Below are 22,136 nucleotides of genomic sequence, written 5' to 3' on the forward strand. Positions count from 1 at the left end.
TGTCCTAGATCATGAGCTGTAGAATTATGTATGCAGAAGAATGACACCATACATGACACTTCTAGAAATACATAAAACGTAATTCATGCATTCTTAGTTTGTCTGATGTCTTGAAAAGGGCATAAATAAGAATTAAGAGAGAATTAGAGAATAGAATACAAAGGTTAGAAACACATTACATGTACTCTGGCCTGAATTTCAGATTTCCATGAGTCCACCCAGCTAAAAAAAATCCAGCTTAAACCAACCTAGGCTGGTTGGCTGGTTTTAGAGGGGTTTTGGCCATTTCCAGGCTGGTTTCCAGCCATTTCCAGCCTTATCTTAGCTGGTCAGGCTGGAAAGTGACCAGCTAAATCCAGCTAAAACCAGCTTGACCAGCCTGGTTTAAGCTGGACATAGCTGGTTTTGGCTGGGCTCCCAGCCTGGCTAGGGTGGTCAAGCTGGTTTTAGCTGGTCATTTTCCAGCCTGACCAGCTAAGGCCAGGCTGTAAATGACTGGAAACCAGACTGGAAATAGCCAAAACCCCTCTAAAACCAGGCTGGTCGACCAGCTAAAACCAGCCAACCAGCCTAGGCTGGTTTAAGCTGGTTTTTTTCAGTAGGGCAATTTAATAGTGTGTGTCTTTGTGTGTGTGTGTGTGTGTGGGTTCAAAGACAGTGCTTTTACTTTGGAATGTTTTTGAAGATGGGACAGGCTGGCTCTGGCCAGCATCTTGGTAGATAATATGTCACCGAGTGACTTTCACAGAAAGTGGCAGAATCTTGGCAGATTCGCTCCAGGTGTCATAAACTCACATAGAACAAACCCAGACCCTTTTAGGGGTAACAATGGATTATCACCTCAGGACTGAAGAGGCTATACAAGTGCATTTTCACAATGCACCTTTAAAATACAGTAACTAACTCTTCTATAGTAAAATACAGTTTAAATTACAGTTACATACTGTTTAATTTATTAAAAAAAATTTAACAGTATAAGTTTGTGTTACTGTCCTCTTTACATCTCTAACTTCTTACATCTGCTGCTTTACACATTTAACATGCATTTACATCAGCCTGATTAAAAATGAATGAATCTAAAGCTAAGCTATACTGTATACATGTATAAATAAGGTCTGAAATGCTTTGAGTTTGCACACTTTTAGCCAATTCCAGAAGCTGTTGAGGCTGAATTCAATCATGTTGCTTTCATACTGTAAACACCCATGTGATTGAATGCTTTCGAACAGCCGTCATATACAGTAGCACTTTTTCTCTGCCTGCTGGCCAAACTCATGATGATTGTGGGGTGAAAAAAGGTGTACATTCTTCATTGCAATGTGCCAAAGTCACTCAATGTTTACTTTTAAAAATTCTAAAACAAAGCAATAATTACCAATTGTCTAGAAAATGCTACTTGATTAAAACAATATTTAAATATTTGGACTAGAACAACATTGCAGTGCATCTCAACATTCACTAACTTGTCAATTCAGCACACAGCATGTAAAGCAATTTATTTTGCAGGAGTCAGGAATTCATAAAGCACTACTTTAAACAGTCTGTAGAATATGTGGGGCTTGCACATTCCTGTGAATGAATCATAAGGGCCTCTAGACATTGAGCATATTATAGCAATGACAGGACATATTAAAGAAGTAACTGGATGTGCGAAAAATCCTTTGAAGAGTTTCTCTTCAGTCGCAATATCAATCTCCGTTTGTCTGTCATACTGTACATCTTTTACCCTTCACTCCATGGTGATATACGTGCTGTTCCAATTCATGTTCTCTCTAAAATTAGGGTTTTATTTCACTTTATTTCTATACCAAATTATTTCTTCTGCATCCATACAATATACAAGACAGACATGTACAAAATCTTTGAGCAATAGCAAATATATATATGGTGGGCTAAAATGTCTTTTTTTATGGTAAAACATTTGTTTAGACCAGTGGTGCTCAACCGTGTTCCTGGAGATCTACCTTCCTGCAAAGCTCAGCTCCAACCCTGATCAAACACACCTGAACCAATTAATTAGGACCTGAACTGCACTTGATAATTAGAGGCAGGTGTGTTTGATATGGGTTGCAACTGAAATCTGCAGGAAGGTCGATCTTCAGGAACAGGGTTGGTCATGCCTGGTTTAGACTGTCATTAATGCCAAGTTCAGACTGCATGATTTTCAAAGTAGTCGTGTCACAGATGTTTTCAAACTGCATGACTATCTGGGCTAGCGTTTTGTCACTGCTTTGTTTACACTGCAAGATTGATCCGCGACAGGGGCTTTCACATTGCATGACTTTACAATAGGAAGAATTGCCGACAACTTTGTATAAACTATGTCTCACAGCCAAAAACACGTAGTATATCTTTTGTTATTAACTACATAATGAGAAAGAAGCCTTTAATGGGGTCGAAAATTTACATATTTGCTCACCTTGGTTTGAAGGGAATTAGCAATTTCTCCTCAACTTTCTTTTTTAACTTTCTGTATGAAATGTCAGACATGGGTGCTCCTGTCAAACCTCCACTAGTTTTTTCTCCATTTCTTGGGTCCAAATAAACCAAAAATTAGCGCTTTTAACTTCTCCATCAACCTTCCGCTGGCCTGCAGCACTGAAAAAAATTATTCAAAGATGATTCCTTGGGTTTACTACATTTTTTTACGTTAAGTGGTTGTAAACAATTTATTAGGGCTGAATTTAAACAAACAAATTAAGTTGAACATTGCTCAATTTAATTTGTTTGTTTAAATTCAACACAAATAAATTGTTTGCAACAGTTTTGCATGCAACACTTTTTTCAGTATACACACACACAAGTGAATGCTGCTCTCTCATTGGCTGTAGGTGATCGCCGATGTTGTTTTCAGTCAAAACTCATTTCACACGGCATGATTTGAATTGCCGACAGCTCCAGATATTTAGCACGCCACATATCTCATGGGCATCGGCGACTCATCGGCGATTCTTTCAGATCGCGTCTTTGTTAGTTCATACTGTGTGATTGTCACTCACGTGCACGAGCACCAATTTGCCAGTGATTTCAGGCATCTGATTTCTCAGATTTTTCAAAACCTGTCGGCGAGTCAAAATCGGGGCTAAAATTGCGCAGTCTGAACTCAGCATATGTGTGTCTCAATCTAAAATAAATAACTAAAATAACTAATAAATAATAAATAAATAAATAAATAAATAAAACTAAAATAATAACAGTGATTGGAACAAAGTAATTGTTTTTTTTTTTAATTCTTAAGCATTCATTCTGTTGGGGAAAAATCTGATATGTGGCTGTTTAGAGAAACACCTGCTGCTTTTATAGTAAAAAACGTAACGTAAATCAATTAAGTTAACTTAATGGTTTTTACAATTTTAAGTTGATTTAACAAAACCTATTGTTTCAGCTAGTTTTAAAAAGTATTTTGAACAAGCAGCAAAAATACCTTTTTTGAGTGGATACAAAAACTTTATGTTGTACTTTTATTCATTGCATTGTATAGTTTTGGATTCACTGGTTGTTCAAACAGTTATTTTATTTCATCACCTTAGAGATTTGAGCAAGCGTTAATTCGTGTTCTTTAAACCCAGTTCAAATAGAATGACAAAAACTGAAACTAAAGATATTTAATTACTAAGAGCTGTGTTTATAAAATAAAATCTAAACTAAAAGATTAAACATTAATGATAATGGTATATACAATAATGAATCAAATTATAGCTAAAATTAAATGTACAGCAAATTTTAAAAAGTCAAAACAAAAATAACATATATATATATATATATATATATATATATATATATATATATATATATATATATATATATATATATATATATATATATATATACATATACATACACAGTTGAGATCAGAGTCATTAGTCCTTACCAGGCCAGCTGACATTTCTATGTCGTCCACGTTCTCCCCATGCTCACAAGGGTTTTCCACGGGCTCCCCAGTTTCCTCCCACCGTCCAAAAACATGCAACTTAAGTTAATTGACTAATCCAAATCAGCACTATAGACATGCTCCTAGTAAGTAGTTATCTCTTAAGAGCAATCACTATCTGTTCATTAGCTACCACAGCAGGGGAGTTGTCGAGATCTACCTGAGCTCAAACTCCCCTCTCGCCCTGCAAACAGGAGGGAGCCCCGGGCTAGGGGATCTTTTGAGCTCAGGGCTCTCTCCCGGGACAGCAGCCAAACAAGCTTTATATTCAATCATCAGCTAAGTGTGAACTCTTGAAATATACCTTAAGAGGAGATATTACAGCATACATTTATTCTCAAAATGAAATTTGATTATAAAAATCATGTTGGACTGCTCTTGGATTTATAATTATTTCTCTTTCTCTCTCTTTTAGATGAGTTCAGTCATGAAGCCTCTGGATCATTTCTGGAAGTGGCCACATCACCCTCCTCTGTTCATTTGCTGGGCGGCTTTCTTATGACAGACAGAAATCCAGCATCCGTAGTCCAATCAGATCCTAAAGGCTCATCAAAGAGCAGAAGGGAACAACCTGCCTTTTCCTCCATTCTCACACTACTTGCCAGCACGGCCCAAAAAGCTCCTGAACTCCCTACAAATGTTGCTGTGCGTGACAACGAAACCCATCAATGGCCTTTAAATGGATCTTTGGAGAGAGTGGAGTCATCATTCTCCCGTCCATCGTCTAGGCTGATCAGCAACCAATCTCACTCAGGTTTGTTTCCAAGCATGCATTTTGAGACTGCTTTTCTCAACCTATAATAACTAATAAATATTAGTTTATTAGTTTTAGTATTTTAGATAAGTTAACCCTAAAATGAAAATGATTTTATTGATTACTCACCCACCCTCATGTTCTTTTAAACCTTTGAGACTTTTATTTATCTTTGAAAAACAAATTAAGTTATTTATATAAAATTAGATGAGCTCATTCATCCTCAATAGACAGTGAGACATTCAGGGTCCATAAAAGAAACCAAATTTTTTTCAAAACATTCCATGTCACTTTTGCGCACTAAAAAAAATCTGTAAAATACACATATATATATATATATATATATATATATATATATATATATATATAACTTTGTTCCCCTATATCTCCTCTTCATCATCAGATCAGGGTGCATGTTAGCTATGGGTAATGTGAGTTATTGCCATTATGTTCAGTAGTGCAACATGAAAGTGGATTATTACTAGGCCCACACGGAATCTGCACGCACAGAATTCTGCTGATTTTTAGCCCATTATTGATTGTTTATTTGCTTGTGTAAATGTGTGTAAATTTCTATGTATTCATTTTTAAAATTAATTTCTGTAATATTATTGACTAATGTTAAAATGATATGATTTATTTACAACACAGTTTGTAAAGTAATATTTTCTGTCTTTTAGTAGATATATTGTTAAACTTGCTTTTTTACTAAATAAAGTGGATCTAATTGGATTTACATTGTAAATATAAAACTGAAAGTTAAAAAGGTATTACTTTTTATTTCAAATATTAAGATTTTAGTTATGATACTCCCAACATCATTCCGCATAAATTCGCAGATTTTTTACAAAATTCGGCGCAGAAATAGCAAAAAATGTCCGCAGATTCCGTCTGGCCCTAATTATTACCCACAGTAAATGCACTATGAGAAAGCATTAACACATTGTAGACATTATTAAAACACAACATGTTACTGTAAAGGGTAGGTATATGGTTGCGGGGTAAGTGTAGACATTAATAAAACACAGTAGGTTACTGTGAAGGGTAGGTATGAGGCTGTAGGGTAGATATAGACATTAATAAAAAACTGGTTACTATAAAACATAGGTCTCAAACTCAATTCCTGGAAGGCCGCTGCTTTGCACAGTTTTGCTTCAACCCTAATCAAACACAGCTGATCCAACTACTCAAAGTGTTCAAAACTACTAGAGACTATTAAGCAGGTGTGAGTTGGAGGTGCTTGGAGCTAAACAATTCCTGGAGGGCCGCAGATCTGCATATAGTTTGAAACCACTGCTGTAAAAGGTACATATATGGTTGCGGGGTGGGAGTAGACATTAATAAAACACAGTTGGTTATTTAAAGTAAAGTGTAGGCAAAAATGGTTCCTGGGGTAGGTGTAGACATGCACAGTAGATTACTATAAAGGGTAGGGTTAGGGTTGGTATAAACCAGAGATTCCCAAACTAGGACCCACTGGTGTGGGGCATGGGGGATAAACCAGAGATTCCCAAACTAGGACCCACTGGTGTGGGGCATGGGGGATTGCCTTTAATAGAGAGTGTCTTTTCTAATTTAACAAAACCTTTTGTTAGTTTGTTTTATTGTTGAGCTACAAAATAGCACTGTCGCCTCACAGCAAGAAGGTCGCTGATTTGAGTCCTGGCTGGATAAGTTAGCATTTCTAGTAGGTGTAGATGTTAATAAAACAATGTGTTAATGTGAGGGATTTTTTTAATGTTTGGGGTAGGTGTAGACATTAATAAAACATAGAGTAGGTAGTGTTGGCGGGGAGAACCACTTAAAGGCACAGGCAACAAAAACAGCTACAGTGTCCAAACAGCTCACATTTCACAGATTTAGGTTTAGAGTTGGGGTAGGTGTAGATGTTAATACAACAAAATATGTTAATGTGAGTGGTCGGTTTATGTTTGGGGTAGGTGTAGATTTTAATAAACAGAGCATAGGTTTAGTGTTGGGGTAAGTGTAGATGTTAATAAAACATAATAGTTTTCTGTAAGGGCTAATTTAAGGGTTAGGGTTGGAGTAAACATTAATTAAGCACAATGGGTTGCAGGTTTGTGATTTGGGCAGGTACAGACACTAATGCAACACAGTAGGTTACTCTAAGGGGTAGGTTTAGGGTTGGGGTAGGTGTACACATTAATAAAACAATATGTTAATGTGAGTGGTTGGTTTATGGTTGAGGTAGGTGTAGACATTAATAAAACACAAGGTAGGTTTAGTGTTGGGGTAGGTGTAGGCATAAATAAAAATTTCAAAGTAAAAAAATTTCAAAGCACGACAATTTTCTGTAAGGCATAGTTTTAGGGTTACGGTTTGTGTAGACATTAATTAGGCACGATAGGGTGTAGGTTTGCAGTTTGTGTCTGTATAGACACTAAGACACTAATAAAACACAATAGGTTACTCTAAAGGCGGGTTTAAAACAATAGGTTACTGTAAAGGCTAGGTTTAGTGTTGGGGTAGGTGTAGGCATAAATAAAACAGTTTTCTGTAAGGGATAGTTTTAGGGTTACGGTTTGTGTAGACATTAATTAGGCACGATAGGGTGTAGGTTTTCAGTTTGTGTCTGTATAGACACTAAGACACTAATAAAACACAATAGGTTACTCTAAAGGCGGGTTTAAAACAATAGGTTACTGTAAAGGCTAGGTTTAGGGTTGGGGTTGGTGTAAATGTTAATACAACAAAATATGTTAATGTGAGTGGTCGGTTTATGTTTGGGGTAGGTGAAGACTAATAAAACAGAGGATAGGTTTAGTGTTGGGGTAGATGTAGACATTAATAAAAAAAAACAATAAGTTTCTTTACAGGATAGTTTTAAAGTTAGGGTTTAAAAGCACAATAGGGGGTAGGTTTGTGGTTTGGGTAGGTATAGACACTAATACAACACAATAAGTTACTGTAGGGGGTAGGTGTAGATCATGATAAAACACATTAGTTTGGACTCAATATCATGTATAAGGCATTAAATAAATCAATCAAAAGCCTCAGGAGATTTGTACAGCCCACCTGGATGCCTCTCATAAACTGTAAAACACTTACTGGATGATGAATTGAAACAGCTGTTCTTCACAATGTGACATGAGTTTGTATCTCATGAGTTGTGAACTGTCATTTCATTCCTGGTGACAACATGATATTGAAGCAAAACCTGCATACAATGAGATCTGATTTTTATTTGTATTTTTTTTTACTAAGACGAATGGATATTTTTTATTTTAACACATATTAAAGCATTTACAGTATGAATTAAAAATAAAAAATCTACATTTTTTCCCAGTATACAAAGTGACATTGTTTTCTGACATATACTGTTCATGAATCACTATGAACACAGGCTCTTGGATAAAAAAAATAGCAATCAATTTTATAGTGACTTTGTGTGTAATCCAGTCTGTGAAATATATAATTCAACCGAACATCTGGAAATTTGATAGGTGCTTCATTTTTCCTGGTACACTTGTTCTGTGTAATGAAGCCCTCAGGTCAGTCAACAGCCATTGGTGAGTCAGGCTCTGGTATCTAAATGTCAAGCAGTGTTGTTCTGCAATGGAAGAAAGAGAATATAACATTTAAAACATTCTTCCACGTAAAGGAAAAAGCGCAATCTTTCTATAAAAGCAGTGACTAGCTTTCATGTCTCTAAAGCCGACATTCCAGTTACAACAGTGTAAACAGTTATTGATTTAGACTACTCAAATCCTAGAGCAGCTCAGAAACAATTTATTAAAAACATTATGTTAAGGTTAGGGCTCAGATCAGCTTGTGTTAATGTCAGTGTATCATTTAATTCCCTCGGATCAGAGTAGACATGCAATTAAATATTTAAAAACGGACCATCAGTCCTGTCAAGGGTTTTGAAATAAAGTTCCTCTAAACGACTCTTGACTTCTTATAATGAGATTTCATAAGGACATTTTCAGTGTCAAGTTGAAATTCTGTTTAACAAAATAGCTTCAAGAAGAATATTCAACTACATTAGGGGCCAATTTACTGCACAGGGCAAATTAGTGTTAGTCTGCAATCCCATAAAAGCACAGAAGGGAGAGGAGAGTTCTGTGAGTAATCTATACTGTCAGTGCGCAAATTAAAAACCACAGAGGCAGCAGTTCATTTCCATAATGATCAACGCAATCTACTGTACCAAGAGCAAGGAATAAGGAGTGTTGATAATAGTCATTTGTGGGTAACAACAAATAGCAAAATGGGTTTCGGAACAATGTCCTATATATATAATGCATAAATAATATACAATGTCCTATATATATATACATACACAAACACAAATAATAACTTCTAGTTGATAGGTTGGTATCAGAAGTGGCTTACATGAAAGGCAAAGGCCTCTAGATTATGTTTATTTTACCCAAATAAAATATGATCATGCCTTGATTTTTAATTATTTATATAGGACAGTAAGGTCTGACTTTGCTTAGACAAAAGTCTTGTCACTTACAGAATGTAAAGTCATGGTGCAATGGAAAAATAATTAATATTGCGTATGACTCCCATATAACTTATTAATAAAGTCATCTGGAATGGCAAAGAAAGCGTTCTTGCAGGACTCCCAGAGTTCATCAAGATTCTTTGGATTCGTCATCAATGCCTTCTCCATCTGGGGTAAATAATGTTTAACGGGTCTTTTGCAGTATTTGTGGAGATTGCTGTTTAACAGAAAAGTTTTTCAGAAAAAATCTACCTTCTGCCACTTTTCCAAATGATCAAATAATAAGTTATTATTTGTTGCTCTTACAACTGGGATTGACGACAAGACTTTTGTCAGGTATTGTGTATATATTCCAGACCCCCTAGTTTTTCCACGATCGCTGAATCCTTGCAATCCTGCAAAAATTCTTAATTAAATGCAAAATAATCGCATAAAAATTTAAATAATATTATAAAACATCCGATTCCAAACCATTTAATCAAATTCTATTTATTTCAGTTTGCAATTTATTGTTTTGCAGGACTTATATACGTTGCATACGCAGTGCACGTGGTGTCTTTGAGTGTCTCTTGAAAAATGACACCTCACCTGCGCCCTCGCGATAATTACATTACATGGAGGGGGGAATTGTTTTGCAGCCTGTGCAGTAAGCAGACGCGGAAGAAGCGCGAGTGATTTACATGTGAAGTCAATGCAAAGATTGGATTAGGCATCCTGTGGCACGAATTAGGCATTTTGTGTTTGATGTGCAGACAGAAAATAAAAGTTTGAGCAAACAAATCAGAGCAATGGAACAGTCAGAACAGCAAGCAGCTTACAATGATGGAGATTGGTTTAAGGATAACGGCCGCTGGACGTGACCGAATGGCCAATTTACATGTCAGATTCTCCGGTAAGTGAAATCGAAGAAAAAGTAAGATCGTTGATAAAAAAATAGGAGTTATACAACCTTCCTTTGGCTTAATCCTTGCTGTTTTTTGTTTGTTTGTTTGTCACAATAGCAAATTTCTGGGAATTACCACCACAAAACCAGTCATTTTTATGGCAAAAAACTATTAAAAAAATTCAATAAAAACTAGGGGGTCTGATATACACATTTACTGTTTATGCTCTCATGATGCACATCTCCCATGTTCTTCTTATGGTTATGACTATGACATGGGATCGTATAGTTATTACAAATAGTATATTTACTATATGCTATATGCTAACACACTAGGATTAGGCTATACTATGACACATATATTTCTTCCTGCTTTTTCCTGAAGTGTTCTCAAGTAATCTTGCTTTCTGCAGGTATTCAACCTGAAGAGCATCAATGATGCATTTGCTGGGAATTTTTTATTTAGTGACCAAAACAAAGCTACCTGGAAATGCACTTAGATAAGAGACTGATGGTGAAACTGATCAGTTTGCTGAAGAAATATTGTGTATTCCCAGTAGAGCTGACTCCTAGCTCAAAAACTCAGAATGGACAGTTTGTCAAGTTCACATAGGAAAAGTGAGGTCTCTGAACACTCGGGACATTTATACCGCATTTTATATCAAATCCTAGATCAGAGATTGCTCCCTTCTTTCTAGTTACTAGGCACTGTGCCAGCGACAATGAGGTGACTAGGCACTTTGATCAGACTGAGTCATTCTCTTCAGAATACCTGACAGAAGGGAGAGTTACGTAACGTCTACCATTTCAGTAGGTGACAGAGTTGGGCTTTAGGGATAGCATTGAAGCATAAATATGTAAATTGTTCAGTTAATGTTGAAAATGAGCTTGTTGCCGTATTTATTGAGGTGACCAATGTCTTTGATGACTAATGTTGTAAACTGTAAATGCAACTGTAAATTAGTAAACTGAAAATGTATTATCAGCAAAAAGTCTAATTCTTTTTTTTAACCAGATTGCTGTTAATATTAAGACACTATAAAGGCAACTATAAAGGCAGTTTGACTGTCTATTTTATAATTTAATAGCTTTGTTAATCAAACCTGTATATTGATACTACCCTGACTTTTCATAAATGTGTATATTTCAGTCTAACATTGTTATTTTATTAAAAATTACAAATCATAAGAGTTCTGAATATTTCTATTCAGAATATTTCTATTCATTAGAATGTTTTAATGTTCGTTATGGTCAAGTTGACAGCATTCAGTTTAGTTTCCACTGACTTTTCTTGAGCCTTTGAATATGCATACCCCTGTTGCCTAGCAACTTTCACCCAAACAGCATCTGAAATAGCCTACTACTTGAATACATTTGAATTTGAATTTACAGGTCAGTACATTCTATAAAGTATGAATGTGAGTATGAAAGGCGTTCAGACATACTACATCAGCCATTTGTCATTATAACGTGACCTGCATTGTGCACTTTTGTCAGGTAGTGTGCATATATACCAGACCCCCTAGTTTTTCATGATTCCGCAATCGCTAAATCCAACGAAAATCAACAAAGTTGCAAATTTTTGCAGTCCTGCAAAATTCTTAATTAAATGCAAAATAATTACAAAAAAATTTAATAATCTCATAAAACATCCAATTCCAAACCATATAATTAAATTATATTTATTTCAGTTTGCAATTTATTGTTTTGCGTGACTTATATACGTTGCATACGCAGTGCATGTGATGTATTTGAGTGTCTCTCGAAAAATGACATATTATCAACAAATGACATGCACCATCACGATCATTACATTACATGGAGGGGGGAATTGTTTTGCAGCCTGCGCGAGTGATTTACATGTGAAGTCAATGCAAAGATTGGATTAGGCATCCTGTGGCAGGAATTAGGCATTTTGTAAGTTTGACATGCTTCAGACTGCAAAAGAAAGTTTGAGCAAACAAATCAGAGCAATAGAACAGTCAGAACAGCAAGCAGTTTACAATGATGGAGGTTGGTTTAAGGATAACGGCCGCTGAACGTGACCGAATGGCCAATTTACATGTCAGATTCTCCGGTGAGTGAAATCTGAGTAAAAGTAAGATCGTAGATAAAAAAAATCAAGAGTTATACAACCTTCTTTTGGCTTAATCTTTGCCATTTTTTTTCTTTATCCGCAAATTTCTGGTCTTTTTTATGGCAAAAAATTATTTTTAAAAAATCAATAAAAATTAGGGGGTCATTATAACGTGACCTGCATTGTGATCCACATTAGTTTCACTCCCATTCATGAATTCTCTAGCGTGGCATCTTGGGATGGCGCATCATCCATTGGATGCGCACTTCAGAATCTAGACGTAGTAGGTCATCCAGGTACTTCTCACATACTGTTTTTCGAATTCTATGAATTCGGACATACTTTACATTTTTTGATGTACTGTATAGTATGGAAATATGCAATTTTAGATGCAGCCACTATTTTCTGATAGCAAAAACATACTTCTGATAATGTCTTTTCAATTTTCAAATTAAACATTTTATTGTGGTGAAAAGTTTGCTTTTCCACTTGCCGGTGTAGGGGATCAACCTACGTTAAACGATCGATCAGGGATTTAGTAGCTCATTTCAAAGAATTGAATCTTGAAGATTTAAATCACTTGATTCGACTCAATTGATTCAGACTAAATCAGATTAAAAGCTTTACACTTTATCCACCATTTAGCAAGTAGAAGACATCAAATTTAACCAATCGCGTTTATATTCCGTGGCCAACAATGATAACATAACACAGTATTGGGATAAATTTTAGCAAAATAACAAAATCTACGGGGCAATGACTTAGAACCACATAAACACGAACACAGTTCTTACAAAATGAAACAAATATTTATTGAGCTACACTCTGATACTTGAAACTAACTACGTAATAAACAAACAAATGCAGACATACATTCAGACAAACACTCAGAGGCAGTTTAGTGGATGCAAAATGAGTTGACAACTGTCTCAAATTAATTCTAGTATTTATTACTAGATCTTTGAATCACACCTGAGAAACCACAAAAGCAGAGATTTGGCTTATCCGTAACTGCTTAAGATCAATCAGATCAGGAGGAGACAACATTTGTTTGTGTTACTTGCGCTTTGCTAGAAGTCTTGAGCTTCCCTCGCCGGCCACGGGGAAACGCGGCAATCCTGATTGGTTGGTGACTCAGGGCCCGTTTACACTAATACGTTTTATTTTTAAAACGGCGATTTAGAATGAAAACGATCCACGTCCACACTAGCGTTTCACCCAGAGTTTCTGAACAACTCTCCGTCTACATTACACCACTGAAAACGCACATCACATGACCACACACACACACTCTGGCATGCACTGCAGCGTGCTTTGAGCACATCTACCCATATGAGAGCTGTGTACGTTGGACTGTTCATCAAGGATCTACCGCTGGATCTAATCTCACTTTATTTGTTAAATGTGATATTTAATTCATCTTGTTGTCTAATATTTAATGAAATATTTCCCAACTTTGGTCTTTTGAATCTATTACTTGTTCTCAGGTAAAATGTTTTGGATGAGCGTGAAGATAAGTTAGGTTAATATATTAATGTAACCGCGCACACTGATTCTGCATATTGACTGATTGCTTGCCTTTATTTCTTATATTGTATAAACTTATTGTACGTTACACTTTTATAATGGCCATTATTAATTACTAAAACTGATATTCATTGAAAGAGAGGGTATGTTTAGTATTTTCAATGAAAATTAAAGAAGGCAATAATGTTACAGGCTCCGTAAATATGCATGAAGATCACGGTCATATAAATATGCAGCTACATGATGCCTCAACATTTTTGGTGTCTGTTAAGTTGCTAATGGATGGCGTAACCATAGCAAAACTTAAATTGTATTAGTGTAAATGGAGCCTCAGCTTCAGTGATGTCCTTGGGATTCACTCGCGAGTGAGTGGAGGTTGTCCTGGGTTACCTGGGTGACGGACTCTGCTGAGAGTCGGTTTGCGGACGTTCTTGCGGTTTTGGCTGTCCCGAGACTTTAAGAGGTTGCATGGAAAGTTCGTGGTGACCCAATCGCGTAGTGGTGAGGTGTCCGAGCAAGTGCAAGTGGGCAGAGAGCAGCTAATGCAAAAAGCAAATTTTGCTAATACAAAAATCAAAAAAATAAGTGATTGCACCCATGTCACTGTCTTCCAAAGAGCAATTGCCTTACATCAAATGTTACAAGACGAATACTGTTTGTCCTACTAGTTTTACATTTACACCAATGTATTGCAAATGTCACTATATTTTGTTTAGTTCCAGACATCAAACATTTCAGACACATACAGAAGGTTTCATCTCCTATGAGGGTTAAATAACACATTGATTAACTTGGTTGGTAACAACGGTTGCAGTTAAACACATAGTATATGAGGAAAACTATGGCATATTATTCAAAAATAATATCTGCTTTAATTGTAACACTTCAAGTGATTGTCTTTCATTTATATGCATTAATTCTAGACATCCTTTGTTTCTACAAAACCGTGTGTCCAACAGAATGTCCCACATGATGGGCACATGACCCGGTAGTCATGAAAAAGAGTCTCATGAAGAAAATAGTTTCCTGTTGAAAGGCTTGTAAACCACTATTGTAAGGTGATTAAATCATTTACCAAATTTGGTAAAGGGTCCCCAGAAAATTTTAGTATGGTGTGATGAATTTCAGTTCAGTAAAGTCTTATGTGAACAGTCAGAATGATTTATAATTCTGGTAGTTCCAGTGGTAATTGTGATCTTATAAAGTTACTCGTAAACTTTATGCTCCAACTTGTATAAACTTTTGATCAAGTCATGACATTTATTTCTACTGGGCTTTATACAATGCAGATTTTGTCAAAGCTGCTTTACATATAAACAGGAAAATGATTTAAAAAAAGTCATGATATTTCAGTTTGTGGGACATATTTAGCACATCCGAAAAGGCAAGTTTATTTATATAGCACATTTCATACACAGTGGCAGTTCAAAGTGCTTTACACAAACAGTAATAAAAGAGACAAGTATAAATAAAAACAAATAATATAAAAACAGATGAAAACAGCATAAAGACAGTTTTTCAATACTCCAAAATACCGGTGCTTCATATTTTCTCATTTTACTCTTTGACTTCCCCATTCTGGTGATCACTACCCCACCACATCCCCGCCCCACCCCACCCCACCCATGGACTTTTTCAATACCTAATGCTGAGAATTCGCATAATGACAAATTAGAATTGATGCAGACTCAAGAGGGTTGGTTTATTAATAAAAAAGTTTATCATTCCTTTACATGCAGTTGGCAATGGAGCTGAAATCTGTTTCAACAGCCTTAAATACAAAGCGCTATGGTATGCATGTCTTCTGTGCACCAAAGGGTCCCAAAATCTGGGACAAGCAGAAAAGGCCCTGAATTAGCTGCATAAGGTGCAGAACAATGTGAAAAAAAATGCAGATGATGGTACCTACCTACCTGTTTGTTGGAGTTTAGCAGTTTTGCACATGTCTTTACAGCAACCGTCTCTTTACAGCAACATGTCTCTCTGGAGGATGTTCTGTTTGATTAAGTTTTTTTTTCTCCAATGAATGGATGAAGGTACACCAGTATGTAGTAAAAAAAAAAAATGATATATATATATATATATATATATAAATCCAAATATATATATATAAATATATATACATTTATATATATATATTTGGATTTAGAGCAAGTCTCTTAAGCAGGGTGGTTGTCCAAGCCTACTTAAATGCTATAGGAAAGGTTCCAAAGGGAGATGTGCTGATAATGTGAATGCAGGTGTAATTGAAGGGCAAATGGATTAAAGAAGATAAAATAGGATATAATCAAATGGTAGACATTAAGTTGATTGAAAACTTCTGACTGCTGATTGAAGAAAAGACAGAAAGACGCTTATCCACTTGTAGTGTGGAGAATTTTAAAAAAATACAGAAAGTAATAAATAAATCAACAGTTTGAAAGGATAAGTGTTTTTTTACACCTGTCTTCTTTAGTTCGGTTGAATCGCACTAGAGTTCGTTTTTCCTCTTGGTGCGGTTCGTTTGGGCAGGTGTGAATGTAGCAATTGCACTCAAGTGCGCACCAAAAGCGGACTAAAAAAGCGTACTGAGACCTCCTTGAAGTGGTGGTCTTAGTATGCTTTCAAATTACAGTTCATTTTGTGGTAAGAACAAAATTCGAATTAAAACAGACCCAACTGCAAAAAGTACTGCACCTTTTTGGACTAATCCAGCTGCCGTAGTCCGATGCGATGTTCAATCTTATGGGGTGTTGAGGAAAAATATTTGTTGACAGCGCTTTACCAACAATTTTAAACAGAGAGACAGAGAGGGAAAAACATTACCTCATGGGACATTAGTAATATTTCCGGAAGATGACAATATCACAGTTTAGCTAAAATAATTTACTTGCCAGTGACTTACCATGCGCCTTTGCCGTTTGCAATGCATTTAAACATTGTTTTCCATCCATAGCCGCACTTCGTTCTCGAAATGTATAGTTTGTCCAAAGGCATGTATACAAACTATATAGTATACTATGACCAGGGACACAATCAGCCAATGCAGTCGTCCCTCCATAGTAAAAAGTGTCAATATGTATCTGCTGGTTTGTTTACTTGCGAGAGTTCCATTGGCATTTTTCCTGCACGGTAATTCTGGACAGTTGAAAAGTAGTTTAGAAAATACGCTTCATAACATGACTGCATTTTGGTTCTTTTCAAATGGTTCGGACCAAAACAATCAGTGTGGTGTGAAAAGGACGCCAAAACGGCAGAAAAATGCTACAATGTATTCATTATTGCCCTTGGTCTGGACCAAATGAACCGAAACACAGATGCGAAAGCTCCCTAAAAGATGAGGAAGAGAAGGGCAAAGGAGAGAGGGGAAATATATAAGAATTAATTTTGTAATGCAAGCACATTATTTTAGCAGTGGAGACATTAGCGATGTGAGAAGTGACTGATACAACCTAAAGTCAATCAGATATATATGCAATTTTGATTTGTGCCATACCTTATCTAGATTCCTGAGTTTAGAAAGATAATTTTAGTATGTAGATCAGGGGTGGCCAACCCTGTCCCTGGAGATCTACCGTCTTGCAGATTTCAGTTGCAACCCATATCAAACACACCTGCCTATAATTATCAAGTGCTGTTCAGATCCTAATTAGTTGTTTCAGGTGTGTTTGATCAGGGTAGGAGCTAAACTCTGCAGGAAGGTAGATCTCCAGGAACAGGGTTGAGCACCCCTGATGTAGATCATTAGTGCAGGCTGGCCTGCATGGAAGGGACCAAACCTTTTACAAAATAACTTGTTAGAGCTGGGCAAAGTGCGTCAGTAGCAATAGATATGGTCTGGAATAAAATTTTTGGTAATAACTTTCAGGCAGTAGCGTTTTGTCCTCCAACCTCCGGCGCCAAGACTGCAGCTCTGCACAAGAAGTTTGGCCAGAGGAGAAATGGTTGTGCTTAACTGAGCATGTTTTTTTTTCAAGTTTTTTTTTTTTTCTTCACTTTCGTAAATTGGTGACGTTTGTTTCTCACCACTGTCGCCACTGCTCTTGCTTGGTTTGGGACTAGTGAAGCTGAGCATTGATGAATTTGCTCTTCAGTGTTTGGACTTTCAGCAGTGAAATTACACAGAACTGAACTAAACTGAACTTCAACTCTGAAAACTGGACTGACACTGTTTCAATATACTAGAACCTCTATGTTAAGCTTCTTTTACACAATCTTCATTGGAAAACGCTATAGAAATAAACATGAATTGAACTGAATGTAGTAATTTGAAAGGATGGTTTGTGATGTTACCAGAGCATGTACAAGACTAGAAGTTTTTTTCAACAGAAGGACAGAATTAATGAAGACAAATAATGTTCTTGATATGGAAGAATGTTGATTGAGTAACACTACTGATATGAACTTCAAAGGACAAGGTTTGATTAAAGATGACACTCAAACTTTTAATTTGGTTCGACAAAGGAAGAGAGCAATTATGTTATGTCACTGAGGAAATGTTTGACTTTGGTATTGTGTTTTTTGTGTCAATGAGAAAGATTTCTGTTTTATTATTTATTGGGTTTAAGAAGGTTAGGTCACACTTTATTTTGATGGTCCGTTTGTTGAATTTAAATTATATTGCATCTACATGCTAACTAATTCTCATTAGATGATAAATAGTCTGTTAGATTGGGGTTAGGTTTAGTGTAAGCTGACATGTACTGCCAAAGTTTCTTATAGTCAGTTAAATGTCTGTTGAAGGAGCAGTATCAACAGATATTAAGCAGACAGTTTACTAATTCTCAATTGGACCATCAAAATAAAGTGTTACCGAAAGTTAACTGAAAAATTTATAATTTATAATTTATAATTTATAAATTTATAATTCTACAAAGCACTTAACAAAAAAAGAAGGAGGGAAGATTAATGAAGAATTAGAATAGAGATAAATTTGGGTGTCATCAGTGTACTATACTACTATTATTTTCAACATTAGTTCATAAGAAACATTCACCACCTCATCATTATCCCCATTAGCAGTGCCATCTCATTGCTATTATTACCATCAACAAAATCGCTCCAAGTGGCCATGTTTTTTTATTGCCCTCCTCAGATTAGTTCCCTTCTCACTTTAAGTGTTTTGTTGTTTCAGAGTCTGAGTGGATATCTGAGCTGGTGGCACCTGCAGCCACATCCAGAGCTGTAGACCCTCTCCATCAAGCCAATGAATCTGAGCAGAGAAACACAGCTCTGTCTAACAGATCTTCAGAAACAGCTGTGGACTCCCAACAAGAACAGCCAGGCATTGCAGCCACTCCTGTATCTCAACCTACAGGATTTACCAGCAATACTGTTACCACAACCAACATCCCCTTTACCACAACCACAAAGCAGATTAGCACTACTCAATCACCTGCTACTAAGCGTCACTCCAAAACACACAGTGCAACTATGAGAACTACAACTACACTTCCGGAATTTCCAAAGACAACACCAAGAATCCGGTTAGCTTCCACCTCACAGAGCACCAAGCTGGACTCTTCAAGAAGCACCGCAGGTCCACCAAAATTTGCTGCTACTGAGGCCACATTGATGAGGTGTAACATCACAGACAAGATGTGGATAAAAACAGGTTTGATTGTTTATGTCAAATAGTATCTTTGTCTTTAAATAATGGCGACAGGAAAATCTCTGTAGTGTTAATCAGTTTTGTAGTTAAGGACAACTTGTTTGATTCCAAGTCAAGACTATGACTTACCGAGTCCAAGACAGAGACAGAGTACATATGCTTCAGTGAAAATTAGGTCTTGGGTCTGATATTTTTTAATAAAACATTCGTGATTTTAAAGCTGCTGTATGTAAGTTTTTGACTCATCTTAAGCATAAACATACCATAATAAGTTTTCAGATATTTAAGAAACATGCTAAGTGAACATTCTTGTTTGTCTGAAAAACAATGCAGAAGTCAGATGTTCTGCTTTGAAAATGTGCATTATGTGCCGAAACGTCTGTCTAACCCGTCCAATACTAGTTTAGCCAATTATTTTTCAGCACCTGGGTTGCCTTGGTGAAAAACCGTGTATTTGATTGATTCAGTCATGAAGGCTCTCAAATCATGTGTTCGCAACCGAAAATGCGACCTCATGTGGACAGTAACAGCCTCCGAAATGCGACGCAGATTCAGAGTTCCACATGAGGTGGTTATTAATTAGCAAATAACATAAACATTACAAACGTAAACACTGGCTGAGCAGGTTACATTGTAACCCTGTGTCCTAATAACACACTACATGTTGAGATTTTCAGTAATAAGCAATTGGGCTGTTTGCACCAGACGCAACATGATAGAAATTTGAATATAGCCATTCAGTAGCACAGAACAGTGTACTGACTGCACTCCGATGAAATGGTAATGTTTACAATCTAATAAATACATTAAACTTCTTTTCATTATTAAATGTACATAGTGAATCACTTATATTTGTTGGCTTGCACTGATTCACAGTTCTAAAGTTCAAATGGTTTATTTTATTTTTATGATCTGAGGTAAGCTATCTGCTGCTGCTTTCAGAAGTATGGCAATAAATGTCTAGAAAAATGGAATTTAAACTCACATTATTAGTTTTCTGTTGTTCAGCTGCAAGAAGTAGAAGCTGTTTCTAAAATATAAATTTCAGGTGTTGGTTAGGAAAAAAACACATTTAATATTGAAAATATTCCTTCTATTGCATGCCGTTGCTTTTATTTAGAACATGATTTAAATCAGCCTATGTTGGTGTCGTCAATTTGGCAACCTGCTCTTCCATGGGTATTAAACCAGGAGTGCAATACCTAGTTTAACCACTAAGTGTTACATATTGCACATTTAAAGTAAAATAAAAAAATACATTGATTATTTTGCTGGTGCACATTGTTATTCTTTAGGTAAACAATTAATCTGTGCATGTTAGTCCATTGAAAAAAACTTTGTTTTAGTATTCTCTAATCAAAATCTGACCAATTGCTTTCGCATTTTAAGTGGTGGTCTTTTTCTGTTGATGTCAGTTTGATGGCTTCAGGGAATGAGGCACAAAAAAGTAAATATAAAAGTCTTAGCAACTTCCAGTTCACACAAACTTTAACGAAATATTGAATAAATTGTCTGTATATGTATGTACAGTTATTGGTCAATACTAAAAAGCAGTTTGTCTAAGTACAACAGTATTTATGAATCCAACAACATACTTTTATGGTCTTGTTATGGATTCAGGGGCAAGTGGATTTTGTTTTAACTTTGATGTTACGATCTTCTGACTTTGATTTGGATAAACTGGTATCAACTACAACATGACTCTAAACATCAGTTATCATTGAAAAATTGTTTCAGTCAAGTACATTACTAAAGTACCCTACAAAAGTGTACAATAGTAACCATATACTTACCAAAATAAAACAGTTTAACGTAGCCATACTGAAATGTAGAATCACATAAAATTGGAAAATAATGGTTAGAGTGTGTTCTAATACTGTAAAATACAGACACTGACAATGGAGATGAGGATCCACGTGCCGATTATTTCAAGAAAAGTTGTGCAGGTAATGGTCAAAAACAGGGGCAAACTGTAGCATAAAGATAATCCAAAAAGTGTAGTCGAAATGCAGGCAAACGGTCAGGCTAGGCAGCAAAATGAAAAAAGACAAGGATCAAAACAAAGCAAGACAACCAGGGAACTACTTTATTTAGGGAAATACTAATGTTCGCTGGGCAAAACAAGGCTCCACAAAGTGTGTGTGAATGTGAGCAATGTATATAGGTGTAATCAGTCTTTGATCAGCTCACAGCTGTGTGTGTAATCTTCGGTGAACTGGAACAGGTGTGTGAGGTGCATGACGGGATATATAGTTCATAAAGTGACATAATTGTAGTCTGGGTGATGGAGCATGTTTACCAGTGATCTGCAAGCCTGTGATTGTGACAGATACACTGAAACCATGTTGGCTCATGCTATTAAAAAACTGCTTAAAAATAAAACTGCCATAAAGATTATCAATACTGTAAAATTCTAACAGTGTTTTGAGAGGTCTGATATTAAAATAATCACAACTGTTTATTAATACAGTATAATTTGGCCAAAACTGCATGGTACATTTTTGTAGAGATGTTTCCTGATCAGATTGTTTCTGTTGATTAGATTAAAACCATACAACATACAAATGTTAATTATATCGGAAACATAAAACTTACAACATACATTACTTCAAAGCAATTACAATAACTTTTTTTTTCTGTCTATGAAAGTGTTGTCCATACAGTTACGGAGAAGTCGTCTAGACAGTATTTTGAAGCAGAACCTCCCTCGAGGGTTTACTCAAGCTCTGAAGAAGGCCTTGAATGACAGCATGGTTCAAGCTAAGGTGTGCACTTCATGAATTCATAACACAGGCATCATTTAGAGTTTGTCTAGCATCAAATATGCACCAACACAAATCCACACATTCTGCTTTAAGCAGTGTTTGATAACTTGTTTTGCACCACCCTGTAGACTTTAT

The 22,136-nt window shown here is 36.1% G+C and overlaps 1 protein-coding gene across 2 annotated transcripts in view; it reads left to right on the top strand.

Moving 5' to 3' along the window:
• kiaa1549lb (KIAA1549-like b) overlaps positions 1 to 22,136 on the top strand; it is a 142,577-nt gene that overhangs the window by 52,063 nt on the left and 68,378 nt on the right. For both annotated transcript variants that reach the window (XM_056478795.1, XM_056478796.1), the window contains exons 2-4: positions 4,347 to 4,685; positions 18,760 to 19,239; positions 21,886 to 22,001. In XM_056478795.1, coding sequence (XP_056334770.1) covers positions 4,347 to 4,685; positions 18,760 to 19,239; positions 21,886 to 22,001 — 935 coding nt within the window. The remainder of the gene's footprint in view (positions 1 to 4,346; positions 4,686 to 18,759; positions 19,240 to 21,885; positions 22,002 to 22,136) is intronic.

Source organism: Danio aesculapii, chromosome 18 (assembly GCF_903798145.1).
Source record: "Danio aesculapii chromosome 18, fDanAes4.1, whole genome shotgun sequence".
NCBI classification, from domain to species: Eukaryota; Metazoa; Chordata; class Actinopteri; order Cypriniformes; family Danionidae; genus Danio; species Danio aesculapii.